Below are 27108 nucleotides of genomic sequence, written 5' to 3'. Positions count from 1 at the left end.
TTCAATAGACTACAAGGCCGTACAGTGACCTATAGTTGTTACTTTCTGTGTTAATTTGATTCCTTTGTGCAGAGTTTTCTCATTGACAATCGTACAACATATTCTTTCTCCAGTATGAACAGTACTAAATACCAGCAGGAACATATTTGAAACTAAACATAACTCTGAACAGGATTTGATGTTTTAGTTTCAGACGTTGCAGATGACGTTTAGACCGTTTGCTTACATGCACTTGTGTGTGGATATGGTGGTTGGATGGATGTATTTGACTAAATATATAACGCATGTGATCCGACAAGTTTAATTGTACATAAACAGCGTTCATGTTTCAAAACGAGGCTTTATCGAGGATAGCGAATAGATCTCCCATCTGGTCTAAAGAAGGCTGTAACTGGATACTTTGGATCACTACCGCACTGTTTCCAAAAATACTCAGCTCTTTGATAACAACTCTCCATAATGTCATCTGAAAATTTGAAAAAAGGATACAGGTAATTAACATACTCATTTTTTTTATTATATTGAAGGCACTGCGAAAACGCACAGGAATGATGATATGACTCACAAGGAAATATATTGACTAAAAGTTATGAGAAATTAATTGGAATCCAATTATTTGCAATTTTAAAAATGTCATAATAATTTGGGATTTGTCCAACATATAATACACAAAATTATCTTCTCTGTTCTGCGAATATGACATCGAATTCGGGTTATTTCAGAATTTTAACCTACCATAAGTATCACCACAGTTGCTACTATTGAAGTATTAATTGTTTACAATTCTCAATGCTCTTCAATCTTGTACTTGTTTGGCTTTATAAATATTTTGATATGAACGTCACTGATGAGTCTTATGTAGACTAGACGCGCGTCTGGCGTACTAAATTATAATCCTGGTACCTTTGATAACTATTAACATTAATAGAAAGTGGACTTTAAATGGGGTGTTTTTTACTAGGTTAAAATTGTCACTTATGCATTTTCTTCCTTATATTATTGTTGGTGTCTTTATTGTTTCTGTTGATGATAAAATTCGTTTAATCGAAGCGCATTATTGTTATAACTTCAGATGAGCTAAATAAGTAAAGTTGAAGGCAGATAGTGTGATTTGTGGTCTAGTATACGGCTTTATTATTAGAAATATTTGAAAGTGGATTTTGTTCGGGGTTTAACTATAGGATTTATATAATGGAAACAGGTTTAAATGACTTCATGTTTGACAACATTCAGACAAAACGTCAGAAATAAACATCCGACAAACACTGGCTGACGTGCAGAATACTATTTCTATATGCCACCATTTATCTATTACTTCTTACCAGCCTAAATACAGATCGAGCAGCATGTACCGTAGTCTAGATTGACTAATACCATGCTGCGAAAAGGAAAAGCATTTGATTCAGTAAAGGTATCATCATCGTATTGCAAATAAATCTTACATATGAACAAAGTCCCTGATTATTTAGAAGCTATAGTAAAGCCATGTGTAGTCGTAGATAATCCGAATGACAATGTCACATAATAGAAATACATATTTTGAGTTCAAATGACTCATTGAACGTACACCTTGTTATTAATTGTTTTAAAGCTCGTTACCTGTTCCGTAATTTGCAGCTCCGTCACCGTCATAGAACATACGGTCTAAATTGGTGTTTCCAGGGCATTTATCTGGTTTAATATAACATCCACCACCGGAAACTTTAAAATGGCCTATGAAAGAAGTATTATTAGATAAAATAATTCAATAGAGGAGAATACTCTTAATTGTAATTAAATACATTTAGAAAATGTAATAAATAAAAGGTATGTTTCTTTGTGCAGAAGACAAAATCCTTTTCATTAGATATTAGGTTAGATATAGTTTTTAAATCCCGGTAAAAATATGTTTACTAACGTTAAATCGTTTCTGTTAAAAAGAACCTAGCAACATTTGGTAAAGTTTACTTTGATACAATAAAAATATAAAACAACACGTTTAATAATTTATTGCGTCCGAAGCGCTTTTCTGGATTTACCTTCATCAGGAACGCTCAAACCAAACATTTGAAATCCGAAGATGTATGAGTACCGAAAATCGTTGAAGAGCTATATGTTAAAAATACCTAAAATAAATGGCCAAATTCATCTAAAGCCAAATTTGCCTGAGGGAGTTGAAACTTTAGTTTCATAATAATTTAAAAATTTAAAAACGGACAATTTAAGTAAAGTTTGTTTAATCATGTCAGTACCGAAGCACTGACTACTGAGCTGATGATACCCTCGGGGACTGATAGTCCAACAGCAGAAGTATCGACCCAGTGATGTAAAAATATAAAACAACACGTTTAATAATTTATTGCGTCCGAAGCGCTTTTCTGGATTTACCTTCATCAGGAATGCTCAAAGCCAAACATTTGAAATCCGAAGATGTATAAGTACCGAAAATCGTTGAAGAGCTATATGTTAAAAATACCTAAAATAAATAGCCAAATTCATCTAAAGCCAACTTTGCCTGAGGGAGTTGAAACCTTAGTTTCATGATAATTTAAAAATTTAAAAACGGACAACTTTAGTAAAGTTTGTTTAATCATGTCAGTACCGAGCACTGACTACTGAGCTGATGATACCCTCGGGGACTGATAGTCCACCAGCAGAGGTATCGACCCAGTAATGTAAAAATATAAAACAACACGTTTAATAATTTATTGCGTCCGAAGCGCTTTTCTGGATTTACCTTCATCAGGAACGCTCAAAGCCAAACATTTGAAATCCGAAGATGTATAAGTACCGAAAATCGTTGAAGAGCTATATGTTAAAAATACCTAAAATAAATAGCCAAATTCATCTAAAGCCAACTTTGCCTGAGGGAGTTGAAACCTTAGTTTCATGATAATTTAAAAATTTAAAAACGGACAACTTTAGTAAAGTTTGTTTAATCATGTCAGTACCGAGCACTGACTACTGAGCTGATGATACCCTCGGGGACTGATAGTCCACCAGCAGAGGTATCGACCCAGTAATGTAAAAATATAAAACAACACGTTTAATAATTTATTGCGTCCGAAGCGCTTTTCTGGATTTACCTTCATCAGGAACGCTCAAAGCCAAACATTTGAAATCCGAAGATGTATAAGTACCGAAAATCGTTGAAGAGCTATATGTTAAAAATACCTAAAACAAATAGCCAAATTCATCTAAAGCCAACTTTGCCTGAGGGAGTTGAAACCTTAGTTTCATGATAATTTAAAAATTTAAAAACGGACAACTTTAGTAAAGTTTGTTTAATCATGTCAGTACCGAGCACTGACTACTGAGCTGATGATACCCTCGGGGACTGATAGTCCACCAGCAGAGGTATCGACCTAGTGATGTAAAAATATAAAACAACACGTTTAATAATTTATTGCGTCCGAAGCGCTTTTCTGGATTTACCTTCATCAGGAACGCTCAAAGCCAAACATTTACTGTACCACTTTTAATATCTAATAGTGTGAACGCAATATTTCACCTGTTGGTTTAAAGATGCTGACTACCGGATAAGATGTATTTTGGCCACAATATCTCCATTGTGGAATAGCTCGATTCAGACAAGCTTTTTCATCATAAGCACCATTAACATGACGCTCGGCCCAATTATCTCTTTCTATACCAGTTCTGTATAATCCTACTCGTGGACATCCATACCAGGCGAAAAAACAACCTTCACCACCAACTGTCATTGCTCCTTAAAAACAATACATTATATGTAAATACTCAATTGGGAGAATTAAGTATGAAAATTACTCATTAACTTGATCTAACTTGAAGTTATATTGATTTAGGTTTTTCATCTTTCAAGTGCAGACGGAACATCTGTAAAAATATAATCATGTTGTAAACATTTGTCTTATTTCATTTGTATTTGCCACATAAATCCTAAAGAGCCACACTTCAAATAATATCAATCATACTTACCTCATGTTTCATTTTGACAAAATACTTTGTCGTTTAGTTTTTACTCAAAAAGATAACTCATTTTCATCTGAATGTTTATAGCAAATTAAAGAAACATCCATTTTGCACTGCCACCTTTAATTAAATTAACTCCATGTTTATATGAAGGGCATACGATACAGTTTTGATCCCATAATAAACATTTGCGAATATGTTATTTTTTTATCTGCTTAAAACAAATATGTTATAAAAAATATACCTTCGTGTGCTACTTTTTGAGTGAAAAGAGGTCGAAATTCTAGATATTTGCTTAAAATTATGATTTATGGACGTATTTTTCCTTTTAATAGAAATGTATTTCTTTTTTAAAAGATAAACACCAGGTTTTTTTTGTGAACTTATTTGTTATTTTTGTTTTGTATAAGTATCATATAGATTACAGCATGTTTGTAAGAAATAACTCATATTTATAAAATGTTCATGAATTAAGAAATAAATGTCATTTTTGGCTGTATATTTATCAAATTTAAAAAAAAATGCATTGCTGACTTCTTCTTGAAAATTGGTACAAATAATCTTCAAATGTAATCAAACTATATGTTATACTTGGCATATCAACGATATACGAATTCGACCCGAACGAGAAAAAAAATCGGTTCTAAGCGTCATCCTTATATCGTTGATATGTCAAGTCAAGACACTATTATTTTATGTAAGATAACTTTTCTAACTTATTACAAAATGTTAATGCTTATATAATATATGTACCTGTCGGTCCATATATAATTGAGAATTTTGCCCCCTTTCCACATTCTTGCATCATTTTTGTTGTTAAATCCAGGCATATAGTTTCATTTGTTCCAGCTCCGTCGTTGGTTTTATAACGGTAATATGGCCTTGATGGTATACTAATACGCCGAATGTGGTTTGGACACATTTCAAATCTAAACCAACATCCTGAAAATAAACGAAATCGACAGTGCGGTACTTACAACAAAAACCTTATTTCAATGGTTATAATGATACGAGAACTACCTAATGGTGACAGATCTACAAATGTATGTAGTATGCTGTTTCTATTTTTCAATGATGATAACAGTAGATGTAACACCTCATAAGTTTGAATACAAATTGTATATTTTATAAATAAGGGTAACAGTAGTATACAGCAAAAGTCATAAATCGAATAAGAGAAAACAAATCTGAGTAACAAACTTAAACCGACGAACTTATAACACGAAAGAAGGAGCAATAGATTACCGATGTTCAAATATCTGCAAAATTTTTTATCGACATGAGGTATTCTCCGGAGAATAAACTTCGCATTATAGTACTATAGCACGTTGATGTTCATTTGCTTACATCCACATATGGTTTTCTCTGGTTTCATGGATACTTATACTACATTTCTTGATTTCATTTATAAATATTTTCTAAGAAAGTACAAACCTTGCTTTGGAACATCGCTATAGATATGGTTAGGTGCTGATCCATCTGGCAGATAGAGTTTTCTCGGTGGCTGTACTGGTGGCAGTGCTTGTGGACATCTTATCTGTGCTTGTGGAGTGCCTACTGCAAAGCCTGGTGCTGCTGACATATGTCCTACAATTAAAATGTCACAAATAACGCGTATTTATTCTAAAAGAAAATCAATAACTTACAACAATTCTCTGACAATAATTTCCAACAATAATTTGTTTTTCTATAAATAGTATTTGCTTATTTACTATGATTCTTTATACAATATGCAATACACATACAAAAAGTCATGTAGTTAAGAATTGTTGTTGTGACAATATGAAGATTTACATACGAATTATGATATCTTGTAGATATACATACGAAGCATGGTAAATTATAGATATAAATACGAATTATGATAAGTTGTATATAAACATACGAATTGCTATTGGTCCCACTGTATCTCGGGGTCCAACTTCATTTGCTGTCACTGGGACATTGATCTTGACGTCTCTCAAACTGCAGATTAGTCTAAAATTTCCATATGCTGGGGCATAGAAGTTTTCTTTAACAGGTGTCTACAAAATAATCATTTAAATGCATTAAGAATTTTAGTAGGTGGATAATGAATTAGTGACCATTCAAATTCGTCACCGATGTTTAGAGTGTATCATTTTTAATGCGAATTGCAAGTAAAAGTAATTTTCAAAATTGAGAGTTATCTGACGATCAAATGTCAATCATCCAAAGTGACTGATTAATATTTCGAAATTTGTGAAATAGGATCAACATGGTAAATATAAAATAGAAAATGTGGTATGATTGCCAATGAGACAACTCTCCACAAGAGACCAAAATGACACAAAATTTAACAACTATAATTAACCTACATACATAATGGGGCGAGGTTAAACATGTAAGCGGGATCCTAACCCTCCCCTAACCTAGGACAGTGATATAACAGTACAACATAAGAACGAAATATAAAAATCAGTTGCAAAAGGCGGATGGACAAAAACACAATTGGAAGTTAACGCAATTTATTTTCTGTAATTGTGGGGATTTTGTTTCGTTTTGTTTTTGACAGACTTTCATTTTCTTGTCAAATATTTTTGTTTTGCACAAATAATGTTGGCTCTTCTGTCGTGTTTGCAGTCTACTGTTTTGTCAAAAGGTGAAGTCTGTATACCTTCTTTTAAAATAAATAATCTTATTTCACCCTAAAACATACACTATAACGTTTGTCTGTATTTGTTGTGTTTTAGTTTGTAACCCGGATTTCTTTTTCCTCAATCGATAATTGAATTTTTGACAGCAGTATACTATATAGTTGTCTCAATTTGTGGCTATATAACTGGCTTTTACTAACACTTTTTTATACCCAAAAAAGCTAATTAAAACGTTGCATGTTGCTTACATATATATTGTCAGCCACTAAGAACCAGTTAGATCCATATTTGTTTCCATCTATTGCTTTTATATGTTTGGAATAAAACACATTGTTCACAATAATATTATCTGTAAAACAAAGAAGGAGCAAATTTAAAGAAGAAATTAGTGTAGATGTAACATAAAATAAAATGTACCTGTATGTAAAGAAAATGGCATGCATTCACAAATAAAATAAAAAAACAGTTAAAATGATGTGGAAGAAACGAAAAGTCTTAAAGTAACATTTGATGCACATTATCGCTATTGTTCCGCCGTCACTTGACACAGCAAAGGTTCCTATAATATTTTGATTGCGAAATAGAAAATTTGACGCTACAAAGGAAAATTGGTTGTTGTATGACGTCAAATTTAGGTCAAGTGTCGCATATTCTAAAGCAGCAATAAGGTCTCTTTAAAGACGTTGATTAATGTTACAATAGTTTTCGAGATCGGGACCAATATACTTGCATAGTGCAAAACGCTACAGAAATGTTTGTTGTACTTTCCTTATCAATTGCTTTTGACTGCATTACTAAAGTTTAACTTTCAAATCATTGCTATCCATCAAGTTAAATAAAATAGAGAATGGAAAATGAGAATGTGTCAAAGAGACAACAACCCGACCATAGAAAAGACAACAGCAGAAGGTCACCAACAGGTCGAAATTCCCGCACCCGGAGGCGTCCTTCAGCTGGGTCCTAAATAAATATATACTAGTTAAGTGATAATGAACGCCATACTAAATTTCAAATTGTACACAAGAAACTAAAATTTAAAATAATACAAGACTAACAAAGGCCAGAGGTTACTGACTTGGGACAGGCGCAAAAATGCGGCGGGGTTAAACATGTTTATGAGATCTCAATCCTCCCCCTATACCTCTAGCCAATGTAGAAAAGTAAATGCATAACAATACGCACATTGAAATTCAGTTCAAGAGAAGTCCGAGTGTGATGTCAGAAGATGTAACCAAAGAAAATAAACAAAATGACAATAGTACATAAATAACAACAGACTACTAGCAGTTAACTGACATGCCAGCTCCAGACCTCAATTAAACTGATTGAAAGATTATGATTTCATCATATGAATATCAGGCACAATCCTTTCCGTTAGGGGTTAGTATTATACCATCATAACATATATGAGAAAAAAATAACCCGTGTTATGCCAACAACTGGTTTTTGAATAAATGTGTTTAGTTTCTATGCAAAGACCCTATAATTGAATCAATATTAACGCCAACATATGCAATCTTTAATGACCTGACAACAGTATCGTAACTATATCCCTTCTTGATAAGTCTATTTAAAGGTTTTGTTAGTTTCCGAGGTGAATACTGACACTTTTGTGCTTTGTAAAGAATATTTCCATAAAAAATTGGATGTGAAATACCTGAACGTATAAGAAGTCTACATGTTGAGCTATGTTTACGAATGATGTCCTTATACCGACGATAAAATTTAGTAAATGTTTTGACTAGTTTGTGATATCGAAAACCCTGGTGTAATAATTTTTCAGTAATACATACATTTCTCTCGTTAAAATCTAAAACATTGTTACATACACGGGCGAATCGTTCAAGTTGAGATATATAAACAACGTGACAAGGGAACGTCACCATCTAAAAATGAATAATTAAGGATAGGAAATAAAAATTATCTCTTTCATCATAAATTTTAGTATTAAGCTTTCCGTTAGTGATATAGATATCAAAATCGAGGAAAGGGCAGTGGTCATTGTTAGTATTAGCTTTATTTAAAGTGAGTTCAACAGGATAAATTTCTTTAGTACACATACTGAAATTGTCATTATTGAGAGCCAAAATATCATCCAAATATCTAAAAGTATTATTAAATTTGTTTATCAGATGTTGTTTCGTTGGGTTTTTGCTGATTTTTGTCATAAATTGTAACTCCTAGCAATTCAAAAACAGGTCCGAAATACGTGGTGCACAGCTAGTCCCCACTGGAATTCCGATAACCTGACGATATACGGAATCTCCAAAGCGAACAAAAATGTTATCTACTAAAAATTCAAGGGCAGATATAGTATCAAAGAATGTCCAATTGACATAGTTTTTTTGTTTATTGCTACTAAATATGACCTAAAGAGTTTGAACATATATATTCACATTCCGACTTTTTAAATGCCCATTTAATAAGGTGTGTGAATTTTTTCTTAATGAGAATGTGCGGCAATGTGGTATATAGGGTAGAAAAATCAAAACTTTGAACAGATTCAAAATCACCAATATAAGCATGCAATTTATCAAGTACTTCCAACGAGTTCTTGACACTCCAAAAGTCATTAATTCCACTATTTTCGAAGACCTTTTTTGAACAATTTATTATCAGGTTTTTGATTGTACCAAGTGTACTGGTAAGAAGAATTGATAATTTAGTAGTGGAACAATGGTTTGAAGACGAAATAAATCTATATTTGTAAGGTGTTTTGTGTAGTTTCGGAAGCCAATACATAGTTGGGACTTTCATTGTATTTGGTTCTGCTTTCAAAGCAGTAGCTAAAAGTTTATGTTTGTTACAGATGTCGTTTTCTGAAAATGGACTCAGTTGGAATGTTTGTGAATTGTTGATTTCTTATTTCAAAACCTCAATGTCAAGTTTACTTCAAACAATAATAATTTTATTGGAAGCTTTATCGGCCGGGACAAAAACAAATTCCTTGGCTAGTTCTTTTAGTTTATGTTTGATACGAGAAATAGGTTTATTGTGGTTATTGTTAATAGTAAAATGTTCTTTAAAATGTTGAATACGTATATCATTTATGTTCATTACTAAATTAAAAAAAGAGTCCAAAGATGTTTTTACAGCTTTTTTCCGTTTTATCCATTTCAAACAGTAAGTACGGAGTAGGTCGTGGATGGTATTACGACACTCATTCCAATTGATAATTGACGGGGGACAATATTTAGGTCCTTTACTGAGGCATGATTTTAACTCTAGGTCTTGAACGATGTTAAGATCTGCTGTTATAAAATGGGAAATGGGTCCATAAATGTATTCGGAATTAATACAATTACATAAAGTAGGTGTATTTCCACTGATATTTACATCTTTACACAAAATATGTTAACTACTAATAATTGTAAATCCATTTTTCTTACTTTCTGGATTACCAGGGCTACTAGTACTGTTCAGTATTGAGGCAAGTTCTGGATACCTTTTTGTCCATAACTCATTTTGATATGGTACTCTCTGAAATTGTATATAAATAAATTGATATTGTAACACTTATAACATCTTGTTAAACAATGAACCGAAAATGATAACAATGATGTTTACAATACGTGTTTCTATAAACACTTCAATCTGAAAAAAATTAATCCTTCGTCGTGCACAGAATAACGTATGTTATGTTTGCTCAATTGAATTGGGAAACATTCAAATATAAACGTGAAGTAAAAAGTGTTCGGTTTAAAAACAGTGCTAAAAATAAATATAATTTTCCGTTGCCATAGTGACATTTTTGTAAACAAGCTAGACCAAATCAGATGATAGCTATGTGAATTTCCCATTACTTTACTGTACGATATTATTACAAACGCAAATGTGAAACCAGACATTCGATATAGGCATTCAAAAGGAGCCATTAACTACATGGTAATATTTAAGACATAATGTCTTTACTATTACGTTGTTACACTTAAAAAACTTTAAAAATGTGGTTCCTATCCCAATAAGGCAAAGTTAACCTTAGTTGGATTATATTATTATCTTCAGTGCCCTTAAGTTATTAAGCTCCTTGAGTTTTCCAGTATTCATACACATTCGCTTTCACCTATGCCATTAAGTCTGTTGAAGCGTTTTTTACGCAATATGGAATTTTATAAGACTGGCATACAAGTGAGAAGTTTAGTGTCTTTTTCATTTTTAGCCATGGCGTTGTCAGTTTATTTAGATTTATGAGTTTGACTGTCCCTTTGGTATCTTTCGTCCCTCTTTTAACTAGCTATAAAACCAGGTTCGATCCACGTTTTTCTACATAAGAAAATGTTTTAGTAAAGTCAGTTATATGACAGTTCTTATCCATTCGTTTGATGTGTTTATGGTTTTGATTTTACCATTTCCGTTTTGAATTTTCCTCGGAGTTCAGTATTTCTGTGATTCTACATTTTATCATAACTTGCTATGGTCTCTGGAGCAATTTATCGAACCCCTTTGACTACACATTGGAAGCGTTTAATTTTTACTTACATTAATAATTAGTCAGGTAATGATATTAACGATAATGGTGGTACAAAATGTACAATCTCAAAAGTTACCTTGAGCAATACCAATAATGTACGTCGTGTATGTCCTCCTCCAAATTTCCCTCTGGAATCAAACTGCATAGAATACTTGGAAGCATTATAGAATATGTTTGACCTGACTATAGTGTCTCGTCCTCCTCCGATGTTACAGTGAACGTCATTCTAATATATATAATATATATATCAAAATAATAATTAACGCAATGCATCACATGAGAAATTGTATGTAAGAAAATATTCCTTTCCTATGAACGAACACGGTTTCTATATAAATGTCCCTTTTTCGCATAAAAATATCACATAATTATTGAAAAAAAATTGGGACAGTTATAGATACTGAACGACTGAGATAGACAATATGATCATGGACCAGAAAGTTGAAAATTAATACTTAATAATTGATTTATTAATATTAAATAGATTTTGATTTAAATGTTTTTCATTAAAAAAAACATACATTATCATTCTCCTTACTGCTTTATCAATAATTCCAGGTCCAAAGGATATATGAACTATAATTATTCACTAAAACTCTTTTACTTCTTTAAAATTTAGTTCTTGATCTCAAAACTTAAATTATCTTTACTTCTTGACTGTATGTATGGTAATGTCTAAAATATCGTCCATTTCTTCTATATCTTTTTTGCATCAATACTGACATATTCATGTATCACATATCAGGATATAACAATGGATTATTTGCAATGACACTTCTTATTTGCATTAAACATAAACATATCAAACACCTTTCTGAGGTTGTGGATGAGGGTCTACAACATATTGAAAAGTAGGTAAAAATATGAATAGAGAAATAGAGAATAAAGAATATTATACAAAAATTATTAAGAATGGAGAAAAATGGCGTACAAAAATAAAGATTACAGAAACGAAGGACCCTCATGTATACCCTCCCTTATACATTTTGTATAACCAAACCCTTTTATTTTTCTTGTTTACTTTTGCAATATTGATTAATAATACTTGCATTAACAAAAACATTGTGTTCAATATGTACTCCAGATAACTGGTCATCCAACATTATCCCTCGGGTGTCAGCGCCAGGTATTGTACCTTTTGTACCATGGATGTAATTGGACCTTATCTGGTTTCCTCTCTGCATCAGATACAAATAAAGGGATTATTCCATTTAGCATACATGAAATAAAGGCCACGGCGATGTATGTTATTAACAGTGGTTACGTTTCGTATGCCGTAATTATTAACTCTCATCAGTACTCTATGCAAGTGTTTTTTAGATTCAATATATACAATAACCTTTATGTACTATATTGGTTTACATTCTCCATCTGAAGGCTTTTGTATAGCTGACTATGCATTATGAATGTTACTCATTGTTGAAGGCCGTACGGTGTACTGTAATTGTTAATGTCTATGTCACGGTGGTATTTAGTTGGTGATAATCTCATTGACAATCAAATCACATCTTCTTATATTTAAAACTTACTATTCGCAAATAATAAGAAATTAACCCACCATTCGTAAATACATGAATATACTGTCACCTCATATACAAGCTGTGGACCACGAAAAACATTTTTACCAAATAGAAAATGCTGACTTTTATTTTGAAATTGAATACATGAGTTTGCAAGTCACGAAATATTCACTATAACGACCCGTTCCCTGCAAGTTTACATGTATTTTTTTTTCATTAACTATCCAAGTGTGTCAATGTTGACAGACCTATGCAGAAAGAAATACACTGTACGTATACAAATACTTTCATATCAGCTTAGGGCACGACATCTATGGCTTGTCAGTTAATTTTAGATTAATGAGTTTTACTGTCCCTCTGGTGTCTTTCAGTCCTCTTCTTCTTAAAAGAAAAAATGGAAGTACTAACCCATGTCCATTCCCGGCCTGCCATAAAAGCACCACAATCACTGGCTGTAGTACACATCTTAAAGAGGTGGTTATATTCAAACGTATGGTCATTTCCCTGAAATATCGAAACAAGCAAAATATCCTTTAACTTTTTTTTCAAAAACGTGAATTATCTTTCATGCCGCATCCATATTGATGAGTATAGAATAAAAGCACATGCAGTTAGTTGTCTCTACTTTGGTTTTAACTACATGTATGTTCGCTAAATCATTGTAAGTAAAAGTAAAATAACAAAATAACGAACTACAAGGGGAATTTAAAACGGAAAGTGTCGATATCGCAGATGTTGCTAATTTGTTATCATATTTAAATTTCATAATTGTTCTTTTCAAGAAATTTGTATAATTATACGTCAGACAATTGTTAATGGAATATGCATTGAATGCATGGTAAAGAGATATATTTTCCCAACCTTTAATTTGAACGAGAGATACAAACTTCAGCACACACGCAAATAATACGTATACGTACCGCCCAGTGAATTCCTGTGTAGGATCCTGTGTCAAAAGTATTATGATGAATATGTATACCAACTCCTCTAAGGTTGACACCGTCACTTCCGACATAACCGACTCTTCCAAACTTTGATATGACATTATTTGAGATCACATGACCTGATGGTGTCAATGTTTTGCGAATTCCACCTATTAAAAATCCAGAAATATATATAAGTTTGATTTACTGCTATTCTGGACTTTATGAAGTTGTTACCAAAATATTGTATTCTTATAAAATCTGAAACCCTTAAGGGGTTACTAAACACTTCGTCTAAAACAGATTTAGCCCGTTTAATTTTCATTATTTCTTTTTACAAAATAGGAACTTTGACCTGTTCACAAAAATATAAAATATAAAATTTTCAAGAATTTCGAACCTCATAATGAATGATTTATTAGGTATATAGCAGTTTAACAAACACTTTCTTGATCATTAAGAAGATTGATTTCTCTTTACTGATAGAATCTGATTAAAATGTTCAGTTGGTTTTCAAGAGTTAACTCCCTTATGACTTTTCTAACCTGATATATCGATCCCACCATCTGTGTTCTTAATCTCACATCGGTCAATCTTTACTTGTTTACCATCAGCTACTATACCATATGAGCCTGTAATTACATGTAAAACGAGTAATGAAATTATACATTACACAAGTTTTACTCTGACTAAAAATGCAACTTATCTGTCATTCCACAATGCGACCGTTTAACTCTCAAAATTGAAATCAAAATGCCATAGCCATTTTTGGAAGATAACCTTACCTCATTTAAGTTTTTAAATGTTAATGATTGGATTTATAAAAAAAACCCACTTATGACATAATTTGAAATAAATAACTAACCCTGCAAATGTACATGTATGTACATTTCCTTGTACAATATTTACCTAAGTTTTGAATCTTTAATTCAGAAAACACTACATTTTCAACCCTTTTCGCTTCTATTCCGTGTTTTCGACAGGCTTCAACCGTAAATCCTTTTAATAGTATGTTTGAAGAATAATCGCTTATTCTGCAAAACAAACAACAACACAGATCTATAAGTTTATGATCTACAAGTTCAACGATTGACGAAAACAAACTTAAGACTGTCACAACAGCAGGTTTTTGTACGATTTATACTGCATTTTTTTACTACTGAATAAAAGTAAGGGGTAAATTCAATAAGACAGCAACGATACAGAGAGAGGACCAAATATATCCTAGATACATATAACATGATTTTTTTTTGTATAACAAAAATGAAAAAAAACCTGGATTAAGACAAATAAGATTAGTGCCGCATAAGGTTAACATGAATGGAAGCTGTAATTACACAAATGAAGGTGATTATGGTACAATATTAATATATAAGAAGATGTGGTGTAATTGACAATGATACAACTGTCAACCAAAGTTAAAATGAATTGGATGTAGTTTAAGCATTTAAAAGCAACAAGGAGAAAAGTCCATACCGAATAGTCGGTTATTAAAGGCCATGACAATATGAAACAATGCATTCGGGGAAAACATACAGGCTTATAATTTATAACTGAAAAATTTACGAAAACCAAATTGGTAATAATGAATCAACGACAACAACTGAACAACAGGCACCTAACTTGGGACAGGCACATAAGGAATGTGGCGAGGTGAACATGTTTGTGATAGCTCAATCCGCCATCGAACATCAGACAGTGGTGTTACCGCACAACATACGAACACACTATAAAAGTCAACAAATCAATATACATGTAAAACTTTTACTGAAAACATTAGATATTCTGTCGGTGTTCTGCGTTTATAATAGGTATAGGAACACCACATTATCTCTATTTAATTCAGTTTGTCTAGCTTTTTGATTAATCAGTTTTGTTATAGTAGTATTCTTATTACTTTATAGGCTTGATATATGTTAAGTCAGTACAAGAATTCTAATGATAGCATTGCCACAACATAAAAGTAAAAGTCGCATTATATATAATAATTTACAAGTCTTTATGGTACGGTGAAAGTGTTTAAACAAATGGCCGATGATTTCTTTACATAAAAAACGTAAAACACCTTTTATTTTTCCTTCTGGACTATTTTATAGTTATTACTTACTTGATACATGTATTAATTATTGATGTCTGTATGACGTCACCAAACACATACTTAGAAGTTTTGTATGGCCATACGTATAGTATCTGGTTTATCCTATCCACAAAAAATTCACCCTATACAAAGAATGAAATACAATCATACAGAATTAATTGTTGAATCCGTGTTATTAGATATCATGAGAAATCAGATTTGTTTATTTTTCCACGATCTAAGGGTATTACCTACAATATTACCTAGGGTTTTCATTACCCACGTTTAAAATTCATGCAATATTTTTTTTACATTTTCTCTTTCTCTAGTTGTAAAATTATCTGCCTTCTTCGACTCAAGATTTTCTAGCGAAATGTACTATTGTAAGTTGTAAGAATTTAATTGTAGGTTGAAAAACCCAGTAATTTTCAGACAGGAATGTGTTTTTTTCTCTCCAAACTTGTAATGATATACAATTTATTCTTCAATATAACGTACATTAGTTTCCATTTCATGTACTTTTGACTCCGAAAAGTATCTTTAAACCGAATTAATTTCAAAAGCCAATTCAGTATATTGGGACGACAAGCAATCATGAATATTTTTAATGTTGGCATTGACAGACTGTATATATGTTCATATCAAACCATTCAACGCCCTTTTACGAAAGAGCTGGTATATAAGGTCTGCCCAAAGTTTATTCAATCTTTAATCTATCTAATGTATGCGCTGAGTTTTGAACCAGATCTTTTACAAGTAAACATGTAGTATATTGGCATCTTATAAAAAAATCAAGAATGTGTCCATAGTACACGGATGGCCCAATCGCACTGTCACTGTCTATGTTAAGTGGACCGTGAAACTGTGTCAAACTAGTAAGATTATATCATAAGGAACGTGTGTAATAAGTTTTAAGTTGATAGGACTTCAACTTTCTATAAAACTGCCTTGACCGAAAACGTTAACCAAAAACTATAACCTGAATCGGCACAGAAAAACGAACGGACGCACAGACCAGAAAATATAATGCCCATAAATGAGACATACACCAACAGTACCATGTCTTTGATAACTGTAATGTCTATTTAATATACAAACATCGTTGTAGCATCGGAGCAATTTTAGCTTAATTTATAAGGTGTTTGGTATTTTGATGTCTCTTGGTTGCTGTTCCTTTGACGCATGCCCAACATCTTGTTTTTAGCATTGACGTAACTTATTTACATGCATGCATTTTGATTACTGAATGCAGTTAGTTATGGACAGAAAGTCATGGTAAATCAAATCTATTTGATTTTCGTTAATTTTTTGTACTAATATTAGGTCGTTAGTTTCTTCGTTTGAATTGTAAATACATTATCATTTCGGGGCCTTTTATAGCTGACTATGCGGTATGGACTTTGCTCATTGTTGAAGGCCGTACGGTGACCTATAATTGTTAAGTTATGTGACATATGGTCTCTTGTGGAGAGTTGTCTCATTGGCCATCATACCACATCTTCTTTTTTATTTATACTTACAGGTGAATCAAGTTCATATAATACGTTTATAAATCTGAAGTGTCCTCCTTGTTTGTGGTAACCACCATCGGTAGGATTTGCATGATTATAATATCCTAAAAAATAAGACAATAATATACACTGCTAGGCTGTTTTTTGTTGTTTTTTTGCTTACTAAAGGCACTAGTTCGACCTTCAACAATGAGAAAAAATACAGTTTATTGTTTCCAAAATAGTTTGAAAGCCTAAAATATACAGATCATGAGAAACTACGTGTATGAACTTTGACTTCGTAGATACGAAATGGACATTTCTGTAAGTGTTATTTGCTAACGTTGTGTGTACACGATATAAACAACCATTGGCTAATTTGACTAAATTGGGAAGACATCTTTCAATAAACATATATCCTTACCTTTTCTTATTCCATACATAACTTTGTCCGAAACTACGACAGATTTCTTTTCCGCGTCCAGCTCTGTAACTTTGTAACTTCTATCAGCCCAACCCCAATACCTGTAAAACAAATATGTGCATATATTTTTTGCAACAAAACATAGTCTTAATGTGCCCTTAATCTATACAACATAAAAAGACTAATGCATAATAATAACTTAAAATTATGATTGTTATCTCTGAAATAAGCATGCAATTGGAATGAATATGACGATTTTTGAATATAAAAACACATAGCATAATATTTGATAATTATATACATGTACAAATCAATTAAGATTAACTTATGTCACGTTATGGATGAATATTAGTAACGTTATACACTCTAATGTAGTTAGTTCTATACTTTGTCAGCCAGTTTAAGTTGCAGACAGTTGAAGGGTCTTACTCTATTTGAGACATCAACCCAACCCAACGACACAAATAGGACAAGCTCCAAATGATCGCGAGTCACGTAAGGCTGTTGATTTTAACTAAAGTTTGCCTAATGCAATGTGCGTATTTTTTTAGTTCCCAGTTTTCCGTTCCGTTATTTGTAAGCTATGGAGTTTGTTTTTAGATTCTTTTTCTCATTGCGGTAAATAAAAGTTGAAAATACCATTAAAAATTAGAATATCATTTGATTTGCATGCGAACAATTTGAATAATCTAAATTAAGTACGGTCTTTGGACTAAGCTTACATATTAAACACGTGTAAGTATTAGTATCACAAGGGGCTGAACGGAATAGCCAAGCCATGTATTACCTTTAGAATACATGTAATCTTTGTTTTTTCCTTTCAACTTGAGTAACTATTAAATTGCGTCCTTTCCCACCCTTTTCATATTCTTCTTTTTTTTCAATTAAAGAAATGAAAGATTATTTTAAGAACTTTTAAAGGTGATCATCTTTTGATAAATATCTGAGTACATGAACATGCACGATTGTTGAATGCCTCTTACCAGAATCCGTGAGCCCATATATCTGTCTCGTTCTTCCATGTCTTTGGTCTGTCTGACACGTATGTGAACGATTTACCATCTCCACCTGGAGTGTCAATGTTGATATAACCCTAAAGCATAAACATGTTTGATGAAAATACTGTGTCATAGAAAACATAAAACAAGTATTGTCCGTTCATTACACATTACATCTCTTAGCTTACATATTTTTCGAAAGTGTTTTGTCAACACTTAACCGTATATTTGATTGACAATCTGACGACATACATGTACAAATAGAAACTCACACATGCCAAATCGTATGCCAAAAACAGTTACCATATTATTATGATTATATTATCATTGTTATTGTTATTGTCGTCCGGAACATGCATGAAATATTTGCCACTGGACATTAAATAACGAACAATCAATCATTTATTGTTATTGTGGCTGTTGATATTTGTTGAATCATTATTCTGTTGTATTGATACTATTGATTTGTTGATGTTAACCTAGTATAGTTACACATAATACACAAGTAAAACGTGTGAAGGTTCCAAAGATGACACAATAATTCACAAGTCGATAAAAAAAGCACGACACAATGCCAATCAGAAACGTAAAAAAGTTCTAGCAACGATACTTAAAACTTTAGTCAAAAAATCTGAAGCAAGACGACACCCACCACAAATTCGGAATGAGCATAGGTGCTCTTGCAAAGCACGTATTAATCACGCATATTTTAGATGATTTTCACATTGTATGTCCTAAATAGTACAAAAATTATCTAAACAGCAAGATATTAATGTTAATTATCATCCGTGATGTTGATTCTTATTTAATGAACATTTTCTGTGACTATTTTTTTTTCAAAAGGAGAATACAATATTGAAACGACCTGAAGTCAGCGAGATAAGTCATATCACATTGTGCTCTGCAAAAAGAAACAAAACTAACCCAAACTGTTCATTTATTCGCATACATTTTCCCCTTATATCAACAAACAAACAAACAAACAAACAAAGGAGAATACAGTATTCAGACGAGCTTAACTCAGCGAGATAAATCATATGTCATTGTGCTGAGCGAAAACAGACAAAAACAACAAAAAACAAAAAACAGAAACAGAAAACACATCAAAGACACCAATCTAACTTAAAGCCAAAACATACTCAAGTTTTCTTCGTAAACAAAACATGAAACAGTTATTACGTCCATGAAGTAAATCATAGTAATATAAAGAACTAATATTATACCTCGTTAGGATATCTTGCCAGCCTGCCGGGTATATCGTTCTCAAACATCTCAAAAAATGACGTTCGTCTAAAGTAATACCCAAAAGTTGATATTTCTCCCAGATCAGTAATACCGACATCAGGTAAGTAAACTTGAAGCACCTGTAATTAAAGTAAATAATGTAGACCATTTTACGTTGTAGGAGATCCCTAATTTACATGTCCATTTCTGGTGTCGTATCATCACAACCAAACTATCGACATAAGGCTTACACATGACGCTTTCTTTATAATTGGATCAATGTTGAACAGTTAATGTGCATGGTTCCCTTTACCATGCATGTTTCCCTTTACCATGCATTTTAATGTATACAAAGATATCAATTGTCGTCACCAATGATAAATGAAGATCGGTGCACATTAATAAATTATAGTATGCCACATGCAGATCGCGGCACAATTATAAATAGTGTATATTTATATATATATGCCCTATGAGGATAATGGAATATTTAGAAATAGTATGCAACAGGCAGATCGTGGTACAATTAGAAATAGTTAGCCTATATAGATCGAATAACATTTAGAAATAGTATATATATGCCCTATGCAAATAGCGGACCATTGAGAAATAGTATGCCCTATGCAGATAGCGGACCATTTAGAAATAGTATGCTCTATGCAGATAGCAGACCATTTAGAAATAGCATGCCCTATGCAGATAGCGAGACAATAAGAAATAGTATGCCATATGAAGATCGAGGCACAATTAGAAATAGAACGTCAAATTAAAAAAAAAATCTTCAGAGAACAATTGTAGGGCTTTCCACCTCGATAGTAAAAATGAAATTTAAAAAACGATGTTAGAAAATGTCACTCCGTGTTGCTGTAATATGGTAAATCAAACTGATATAATAAAAAAAAAAAAGATTTATAGGTGTATGCAGTAGACTTAATTGTTTTATAATGAACCAGAAATAATTTTTAGTAAAGGTCAAAATCTAGAACGTCAAGTTGACCTTTGACCTTGACCTCAATTTTGAGGTCATAGATCAGTGATCTCAAATCAAAAGACCCCAGGTCAATCACTAGTATGGTTGTGGAGAAATACGGATTTCAAATACATAAGGGGAGAAAACTCCTAATAGGGTTACCAAAACGCTGTGACTTAAATAGGTTGAAGTTGCACATTTTTATAAACAGTTATTTGGCAAACACATCATATCATTTACTGTAACAGTTTCTTTAGAATAACGATAACACACAAAATTCAAAATTTATAACATGACCTCGACCTTTGACCTTGACCTCAATTTCCTTCAAATGAACCAAGGACGTCATATCAAAAGACCGTAGACCTCCACAACTTATAACGTATGAATTGATCCAACATATCGCCTATCCTAAATTTTCAAAGGGAAATACCTCCCATAAGATGTCTTCGATTACTCCAGTCGCAATGAACCAAATCATTCTTAAGAGTAGACAAACAATTTGGTGAAAACAGTTTGTTAAAATCTTTTACGGTTTTAGAGATATAGCAATAACAAGAAAAAAATGGACGCAGGGAGATTACTCCTAAAAGAATTAGTGTTCGGTCACACAGGGTGAGTTTTGAAACCCCCATTACTGTACGACATCATTGGCCAAAAATCCATTCGATATGTTGTAAGACAAAAAAGCATCTCAGACGGCAGAAGAAGAAAAAAATAATCAGAAGAAAAACATAAGGTCTTTCCACGAAAAGTGGAAAGACCTAATTATGTTAATACGCAAACTAAAAAATTAAAAAGCCAAATCGTCACAAATCGAAGAAACCTCTTGAAGTAATCAAAATGGTAGCCAATTACATTCAACTTTAATCTGACATGTACATTTTTGTACATGTATTTGTATTGTTAAACGAATCCTTTTGTTTAGGTGTTTGTTATTTAAGTCTAGAAATGAAATTAGTAAAACGTTCTTACGTTTGGTTTTGCTACATCTTGTAGGTTTACAGAATCAGTTACTGGTTTGAATGCATACCAAGGTATTCTTGCTCCACCAGTCTGAAATATAAATGATTAAATGGCACCTCGTCTTGCAGTATTTCCGGTTATATTCCGATGATAATCGGTTCATAGCTTAAGATGAACTTTTCCAATAACCATTATAATGAGAAAGATATAATTTATTTAACAGTATACAACTGTTAAGTAAAATTGACGTTACATCATACATCTGTTAAATCATATAAAAGTTTGCATTACAGCAGATTTCAGTCAGTATGTAGCTAATGGTAATATCTTTGGTTAGCTTGCTTGTTAGCTGAACCGTGAAGTCATTGTTAGGTAAGGTAAACTTTCCTCCTTTAATAGTAGACAAGCCCAACAGATGAAAAATCTATCTCTCTGTAGGACTAAGCTACTTTAAAAGGAGGGTAGTATACCTTACCTAACAATGACTTCACGGTTCAGCTAACAAGCAAGCTAATCAAAGATATTACCCTTAGCTACATACTGACTGAAATCTGCTGTAAGGGTTCCTGTATCATAGGTTTACATACTTTCCCACTTGACCTTGCACTGTGATGTAACCGGAGTTCTAACGAGAGTTCGTGTAGTAAAGGCCACCGTTCATTTAATAAAAAGAAAGGTTTTGTAGATCTTTAAAGTAATCAGAAAAAAAAGAGAAAAAAAGGCCGTTACTGGAAAATTATATTATATGTGAATGTAAAAGGCGTACTTACAATGCGTACGTTGTCGGCTTTGTATGCTCTGATAGTAAGTGTTCTTTTTCCGGTATTTGTGATGACCAATGTCGACTTCAAGTCAAAATAGCAAGTATCGCCACATGTTCCGCACATTAATTCTATTACAATATCTGCGAAAATTATTAACGCATATTTTTATTTGCATATTAAACATCTTTTAATAAAAACCAACATTAAGAAATGTATACGTGAAATTTGTAAAAAAGAAAAGAAAAGAAAAAAGCGCATGCAATACATACACATTGTAAATGTATACTTTTAATAGCATACCATTCGTACATGTTCTCAATAGAGTCTTATTTAAGGTATATTCATGGTATATCGCCATCTTGGATTGTACTATCGCAGTATATGTTCAGTCTAATTACTTGCACACATCTGCAAATTTGTAGACAGGTGTGCAATTTTCTTGGTAAGATTGTTTATTTGTGTGACGTCAACTTGCTGATTTATTGAATTAATCGAAATATTCAAACAACTACCCAACATTTGTGTTTTAGAATAATTTTTTCCCCAACTAAGCCATTGAAGGGGGAGATAACTCTTTTAGTACAAACATTATACTGGACTGATAGGGATTTTTTAAAATTCGTAATTTTAGCACGAAAATATTGAGTTCGATGGCACCATATTTTCTTAAAACATATTATAAAACCTATCTTCTCAACAAAAAAAAATCAAAATTCTATCTCATAAATTTCTTTTTATACAAAATCATGTGTTATTTTATGATCCTTATAAGCAAATTTAGACAATTCGACGACTCGTAGCATGAAAAATAGCACGGAGACCTATCCTTTTTATGATATTTTGAAAAGAGCATACTAGTAGTTTGGCAAAGTATAAGAAAATTATTTCTGGGGAATCATATACCTATGATATACCTTAAATGGTTTGCAAATCATATACATGTATATGAAAAAATAAATTTGGAGCAGAAATGGTGAAAGTGTCAATTAAGAGACAACAACGCGACCAAAGAGCATATAACAGTCGAATACCACCAATGCGTATTCAATGCTGCGAGAAATTCCCGCACCCGAATGGGTGCTTCTGCTCGCCTCTAAACAAAAATGTATGTATATATACTAATTCATTGATTATGGATGTCATACTAAACTCCCAAATATATATAAAAAAAATCAAATATTATACAAGATTAACAAAGACCAGAGGCTCCTGACTTGGGACAGGCGCAGACAAGCGACGAGGTTATTTTTTTTTATATATCTCAACCCTCTCCCTATACCTCTAGCCATTGTAGAAGGGCACAGATTCACAACAATACGCAGGGTAAAATTCAGTTCAAAAAGTATAGCATGTATATGTGTTGTAGATTGAAAAGAAATGAACGTTTATTTAGGAAAAAAATGAAAAAAGCCCTTGTACCCAGTTCAAAGATAAGCAAATTTATCCAGACAAAGGTCCCTTTAAATGAGATTCCGAATGTTCTGTTTGAGAAAAAAAATGCATGACTTCATTAACAGAAGTTACAGTCTTACATATTTTGCTTATTTAGTACAGGGCAAGTTGAAAATGAGATACATGTTTTATCAAATGTTCCTCAAAACCCAAAATTAGATATAACTATAACTTCCTTAACCGTTACCTATGCTATGTTTGTGATTCTCTTAAATACTTACTTTTATCTCTGTTGTCGGCACTGTTTATATGCCCGAGAGCACGTGGAATAGTTTTAAGTGGATACCGTTCACTCAAACTACAAAATATCAAGAATCAAATACTAGCTGTAGTAACAATTGATAGTTCAAGTACGGCGGTTTAAAGTCATTGTCTATAAATTGTACTTAAATGTATGTGTAAAGGTCCAAATATGTGTGTAATACTTTATTGAAAACTTTTTACACATACATGCAAGATCTACATCGACTAGAGTTTAACCCAAATGATTTTGATATACAAAGTATCTTCTGTTTTTATCATTTTCAAATAATAGTAGTGCAATAACTGGTCACAAATACTAGTAGTGCAATAGCTGGTCACAAATACTAGTAGTGCAATAGCTGGTCACAAATACTAGTAATGCAATAGCTGGTCACACATACTAGTAGTTCAATAGCTGTTCACAAATACTAGTAGTGCAATAGCTGGTCCCAAATACTAGTAGTGCAATAGCTGGTCACAAATAGTTTATATTACGTTGAATTGAGTGACGTTTTTTTTTGCCTACGTGAAAAGTAAAATAACAGAAACTGAACTTCGAGTGAAATTCAAAAACAAAAATCTCTAATCAAATGACAAAAACAAAATCTCAAACACATCAAACTAAATATAATTCATATTCCTGACTTGCCACATGCATTTTATTTATGTAGACAATGGTGGATAAAACCTAGTGTAAAAGCTAGCCTAATCGCTAGCTAAACCTCTCACTTGTATGTCAGTCGTATCAAATTCCATTATATTGACAAAAATATGTAGACGAGAACAAATAAACAGTATATATATATTTTATAGTTTATATTTATTTATAGGGATTGGGGAAAGAGTGTTGCTTCTTATGTTAATCCCTTTCCATTTTGTGGGTGCGAGTGTGGCGTTGTAGCGGCATTAGCATGTTCTTTTTCGAAAATCTACAAGGGTGTCTTTAGCGTGCAAGATATGTGGCTCGCTCTAAACACGGGTCAGCCATTTATCGCCCCCTTCCGACGGACTATCACCGTTTCCTCAAGACCATACTTGGAAATGGTATCAAGGGAGAGCCGAAAATTCAGTCCCTAAAATGTTCATCCAAGAACGGGAATCGATTGTGTTTGTAGTCCGATGCACTAACCACTACGCCACGGCTCTAATTATATACATTATATATACTGTAGGTACAGACAATACAGTTCTATTATTGAGTTTTGCTGACGAGAACACTCCGCTGCCTGCACCAGGAAAAGAGTGTAAAATTGGATAGAGCGGGAAACAAAATTTAGCCTTGTAAAAGTAACAATTTTCCCCCAAAGATGTGTAACCAGGACTTGATAAAGCGTCGTTTCCTCTCTACATAGGGATTCAGATTCGATCCCCTATTATTATCGTTTATCAAGTTCGTCGTCACCATTAAAACCAAGGATGTAATACGCTTTCCAATGATACAATATTTATAAAATTTTATATAAAGTGATTGTAAGGAATAAGGACACTGGTACCAGATAGGATCAATGAATTTTGGTTAGGGGTGCACAAACTTAATTTTTTAAGGTAAAATTAGCGAAAATTTAACATTCTTCATAAAACTTAGGACAATCGTTGCTTTGCAAAATATAAGGAGGCGCACGTCCACAACGCTCCGGCAGGATACGAATTATACGAAAGGATCAACCCATATAGAATTGTCGTGCTTACTATTACCATTGATAACTATTTACTATTGAAGATACAATTTTTCACTATAATAATACAAAAATATTAAAAAAAATATGTGACCGATTGTTCACCCTTAGCATGACTGTGTTAATGACTACATTTGTACGTGTTAACATAAGCAAAACAAAGCAATCAATCATAAAAATGTATTTTTCTTACCCTGTGTATCTGTCTGATCCACATGGACTGACGTAAATATGCACAAAATAAACCCACGCTTGTGAATAATGAGCAGTGAACGTGGCGACAATTAATATAAACGCAGAAATATTCCAATTCATGTTTTGTTTTAAAGGTTATACTTGCAGACAACGACGATACGCGTGTGCTTGTTTACGATATTGTTTTCATACTATTATAGATAACAAAATGCTTACGCTAAGCCGTGGGGTACAATTAAGGTTACAAGAGCGCAATTATTCGTAATGCATTTTCCATAGGGTACCACTAGTGCTCCGTATTTTTTTTTTTTTTTGCGAAGACTACACAAACTAGGGAAAAACGGGTAGCAGTTCCTGTTACAAGAAATGCCAGTGTTCCATTACAACCAAAAATATATATAGGGTCATGCGGCTCAAATTGACTTCAAATGCAGTTGAAAAAGATCGTCTACTTTTTTCGCTTAATGAAAAAAGCACATTTTTAATGGCTCCGACGTGCAGAAATGGAAGATATTTTCTATTATACTTCGTAAAATGTGAATATGATTTTCGGCAATTTTTCAACCTAATTGGATAAGCTTTCGATTAAATTAAATTCCAATACTGTATCAACCAATCATAAGTCGTATAGGATTCTATTCTGAGTACCATGGGGTAAATAAAAACTTTCCGGTAAAATGTAAACAAATAATTGCGCTCTTGTATCCTATTAACCTTTTTGGTATACGATTCTTCTTTTCACTTATCAACCTTGAATTGGAAATTCCGAAAGTTCATTTGATTAGGGACTTTCCGTTATATGAATTCCCCTCGATGTTCAATATTTTATGATTTTACTTTTTTTTTTAGCTCCCTTGCCCCAATGGGTCAAGTGAGCTTTTCCCATCACTTGACGTCCGTCGTCCGTCGTCGTTAACTTTTACAAAAATCTTCTCCTCTGAAACTACGGACCAAACTTAACCAAACTTGGCCAAAATCATCACTAGGGTATCTAGTTGGGAAATTGAATCCGGTGACCCGGCCAACAAACCAAAATGGCCGCCATGGCTAAAAATAGAACATAGGGGTAAAATGTAGATTTTGGCTTATAACTCTGAAACCAAAGCATTCAGAGCAAATCTTACGGAGTAAAATTTTTTATCAGGTCAAGATCTATCTGCCCTGAAATTT

At 32.7% G+C, this 27108-nt stretch overlaps 1 protein-coding gene across 1 annotated transcript; it reads right to left on the bottom strand.

The window, feature by feature from the left end:
• Positions 1–282: 282 nt before the first annotated feature.
• Positions 283–26121, bottom strand: LOC139528559 (uncharacterized). Its single transcript, XM_071324593.1, has 23 exons — positions 25937–26121; positions 24046–24122; positions 22379–22512; positions 21618–21698; positions 19672–19812; positions 18434–18543; positions 17451–17551; positions 17057–17151; positions 15567–15679; positions 14369–14493; positions 14005–14091; positions 13457–13629; positions 12945–13040; positions 12066–12194; positions 11093–11242; positions 9935–10025; positions 6794–6894; positions 5816–5954; positions 5365–5517; positions 4684–4872; positions 3491–3706; positions 1600–1713; positions 283–466 (listed from the first exon to the last, which is right to left on the bottom strand). The coding sequence occupies exons 1-23, from the start codon at positions 26056–26058 to the stop codon at positions 342–344; spliced, it is 2862 nt and encodes a 953-aa protein (XP_071180694.1). The 5' UTR covers positions 26059–26121; the 3' UTR covers positions 283–341.
• Positions 26122–27108: the final 987 nt, after the last annotated feature.

Source organism: Mytilus edulis, chromosome 6, assembly GCF_963676685.1.
Source record: "Mytilus edulis chromosome 6, xbMytEdul2.2, whole genome shotgun sequence".
Classification (NCBI taxonomy): Eukaryota; Metazoa; Mollusca; class Bivalvia; order Mytilida; family Mytilidae; genus Mytilus; species Mytilus edulis.
This window is presented reverse-complemented; position numbering and strand designations above follow the sequence as displayed.

Bases quoted from the DNA above. Each gene is read 5' to 3' on its own strand.
- LOC139528559 (XM_071324593.1), bottom strand. From the start codon at position 26,058: ATGAATTGGAATATTTCTGCGTTTATATTAATTGTCGCCACGTTCACT. The intron at 5,518-5,815 runs GTATGTTTATAT...TTTTAATTGTAG, and splicing joins AGTGGGACCAATAGCAATTC to GACATATGTCAGCAGCACCA. The intron at 3,707-4,683 runs GTACATATATTA...ATTGTTTTTAAG, and splicing joins AATTATATATGGACCGACAG to GAGCAATGACAGTTGGTGGT.